This window comes from Mus caroli, unplaced genomic scaffold (assembly GCF_978045245.1).
Source record: "Mus caroli unplaced genomic scaffold, Mus_caroli_1 scaffold_16, whole genome shotgun sequence".
Taxonomy (NCBI): Eukaryota; Metazoa; Chordata; class Mammalia; order Rodentia; family Muridae; genus Mus; species Mus caroli.
This window is the reverse complement of record NW_028227271.1, coordinates 10,552,739-10,555,639: the sequence shown is the minus strand read 5'-3', so window position 1 is coordinate 10,555,639 and position 2,901 is coordinate 10,552,739. Positions and strand designations below refer to the sequence as shown.

Here is a 2,901-nt window from a genome sequence, read left to right as displayed (position 1 = left end):
ATAATAATAATAATAATAATAATAATAATAATAATAGTGCCAGCCCCTGTGGGCCAAGCATTCAAATTCGTGAGTCTATAGGGACCATTCCCAGTTAAACCACAGTGTGTTCAGATCAAAGACTAAGGTCAGCTGCTATGAGATTCACCTCCTAACACTCCTCTTAGTTTTTGGTACATATCTGACCTTTGCTTTAAGAAAGTTTTGTGCTGTTTGAACTCGAGTTGGAAGAGGCGAGTCCGGTCTCAAAATGGAGGGCCATGATCCAAAAGAACCAGAGCAGCTGAGGAAGCTGTTTATTGGTGGTCTGAGCTTTGAAACCACAGATGATAGCTTAAGAGAACATTTTGAGAAATGGGGCACACTTACAGACTGTGTGGTAATGAGAGATCCCCAAACAAAACGTTCCAGAGGCTTTGGTTTTGTGACCTACTCTTGTGTTGAAGAGGTGGATGCTGCAATGTGTGCTCGGCCACACAAGGTTGATGGGCGTGTGGTGGAACCAAAGAGAGCTGTTTCTAGAGAGGATTCTGTAAAGCCTGGCGCCCATTTAACGGTGAAGAAAATTTTTGTTGGTGGTATTAAAGAGGATACGGAAGAATATAACCTGAGAGACTACTTTGAAAAGTATGGCAAGATTGAAACCATAGAGGTTATGGAAGACAGGCAGAGTGGCAAAAAGAGAGGATTTGCTTTTGTAACTTTTGATGATCATGACACAGTTGATAAGATTGTTGTTCAGAAATACCACACTATTAATGGGCATAATTGTGAAGTGAAAAAGGCCCTTTCTAAACAAGAGATGCAGTCTGCTGGATCACAGAGAGGTCGTGGAGGTGGATCTGGCAACTTTATGGGTCGTGGAGGAAACTTTGGAGGTGGTGGTGGAAACTTTGGTCGTGGAGGAAACTTTGGTGGAAGAGGTGGCTATGGTGGTGGAGGTGGTGGCAGCAGAGGTAGTTATGGAGGTGGTGATGGTGGATATAATGGATTTGGAGGTGATGGTGGCAACTATGGTGGTGGTCCTGGTTACAGCAGTAGAGGAGGTTATGGAGGTGGTGGACCAGGCTATGGAAACCAGGGTGGTGGATATGGTGGTGGAGGAGGAGGCTATGATGGTTACAATGAAGGAGGAAATTTTGGTGGAGGTAACTATGGTGGTGGTGGAAACTATAATGACTTTGGAAATTATAGTGGACAGCAACAGTCAAATTATGGACCCATGAAGGGGGGCAGTTTTGGTGGAAGAAGCTCAGGCAGTCCCTATGGTGGTGGCTATGGATCTGGAGGTGGAAGTGGTGGATATGGTAGCAGAAGGTTTTAAAATAAAACAGAAACGGCTACAGTTCTTAGCAGGAGAGAGAGCGAGGAGTTGTCAGGAAAGCTGCAGGTTACTTTGAGACAGTCGTCCCAAATGCATTAGAGGAACTGTAAAAATCTGCCACAGAAGGAACGATGATCCATAGTCAGAAAAGTTACTGCAGCTTAAACAGGAAACCCTTCTTGTTCAGGACTGTCATAGCCACAGTTTGCAAAAAGTGCAGCTATTGATTAATGCAATGTAGTGTCAATTAGATGTACATTCCTGAGGTCTTTTATCTGTTGTAGCTTTGTCTTTTTCTTTTCATTACATCAGGTATATTGCCCTGTAAATTGTGGTAGTGGTACCAGGAATAAAAAATTAAGGAATTTTTAACTTTTCAATATTTGTGTAGTTCAGTTTTTCTACATTTTAGTACAGAAACTTTAACAAAATGCAGTTTCGAAGGTGTTTCCTTGTGAGTTAACACGTGAAGAAGATCATTGTTAATTACTATTTTGTATGAATTTTGCTAAAGTTAACTGTAAAGAAACACCTACTGACTTGCAATTTAAGGGGAATCTATTCTCCCCATTTCCAAAACAATGATGAATGGGCGCTGACATGTGGAGAGAATAGATATTTGTATGTTTGCAATGTGTGTTTTAGATAATTAGAATTGGGAAATAAAAAAATAGCATATTTGTGAATTTAATAGCATTAAGATTACCTTCAAATGAAAAAGATCTCAAAAGTTAAAAAAAAAAAAAAAAAAGAAAGTTTTGTGCTTTGTAGTACTGGTGAACTGAACACCCTCCTTCCTATCCTCAGGTGTGGGCTCAGGATAGCCTGACAGTCTACTTAGGGTGGCAGAGGCTAGGTAGATGTTGAGCCCCAGCTGGGCTATTTTGAGGCTGACATGGAGGGAAGACAAGCTAGGATCATCATTCTAGTTTTGGTTATTGTTGCTGTGATGAAACACCATGACCAAAGCAACTAGGGGAGGAAAGGGCTTATTTGGCTTCCATTTCCACATCACAGCTCATCATCATAGTTAGCCAGAGCCAGGCTGACTCCATGACAGGCTACAGACTGGCAGTTTGGGAGACTGGGCTTAAGTTTCCGTTTACTAGAAATGAGAATTTGGATCTAGGAACTTGTTGTCAGCCAACTACAGCTGCAGGCAGCCAATCCTAGGACATCTTGTCATCTGGCCTGAAGTGAGAATAGATAGTTAGAATGAGTAAGCAACACCCTGGAAGTCTCCAAAGTCTAACCAATTGTAGGATCAGTCAGACCCTTAGAGACAGAGATAACCAGGCAAGATAAAAGGACACAGGACACATACCCCTCTCTAAAATTCCCCAAACTGACAATAAAAACTGGGTCTGCGAATCCACCAAAGGTCTCCATTCCAAACAGGAAGACCCCTACATTTAGGAAGTTCAGCTAAATAAACGCTCTTTGCATTTACAAACTATTTGAATTGGGGGTCTTATTCTTTAGCAATTCTTGAACCCTAACATTAGGAAGTTAGGACAGGAACTCAAACATGGTAGGAATCTGGAGGCAGAAGTTGATGCAGAGGCCATGGAGGGGTG

At 42.0% G+C, this 2,901-nt stretch overlaps 1 protein-coding gene across 1 annotated transcript; it reads left to right on the top strand.

Moving 5' to 3' along the window:
- Nucleotides 1-219: 219 nt before the first annotated feature.
- LOC147000715 (heterogeneous nuclear ribonucleoprotein A3) lies at nt 220-1,350 on the top strand. The gene has a single exon (XM_085831507.1). The coding sequence runs from the start codon at nt 251-253 to the stop codon at nt 1,322-1,324; it is 1,074 nt and encodes a 357-aa protein (XP_085687633.1). The 5' UTR covers nt 220-250; the 3' UTR covers nt 1,325-1,350.
- The last annotated feature ends 1,551 nt before the right edge of the window (nt 1,351-2,901 follow it).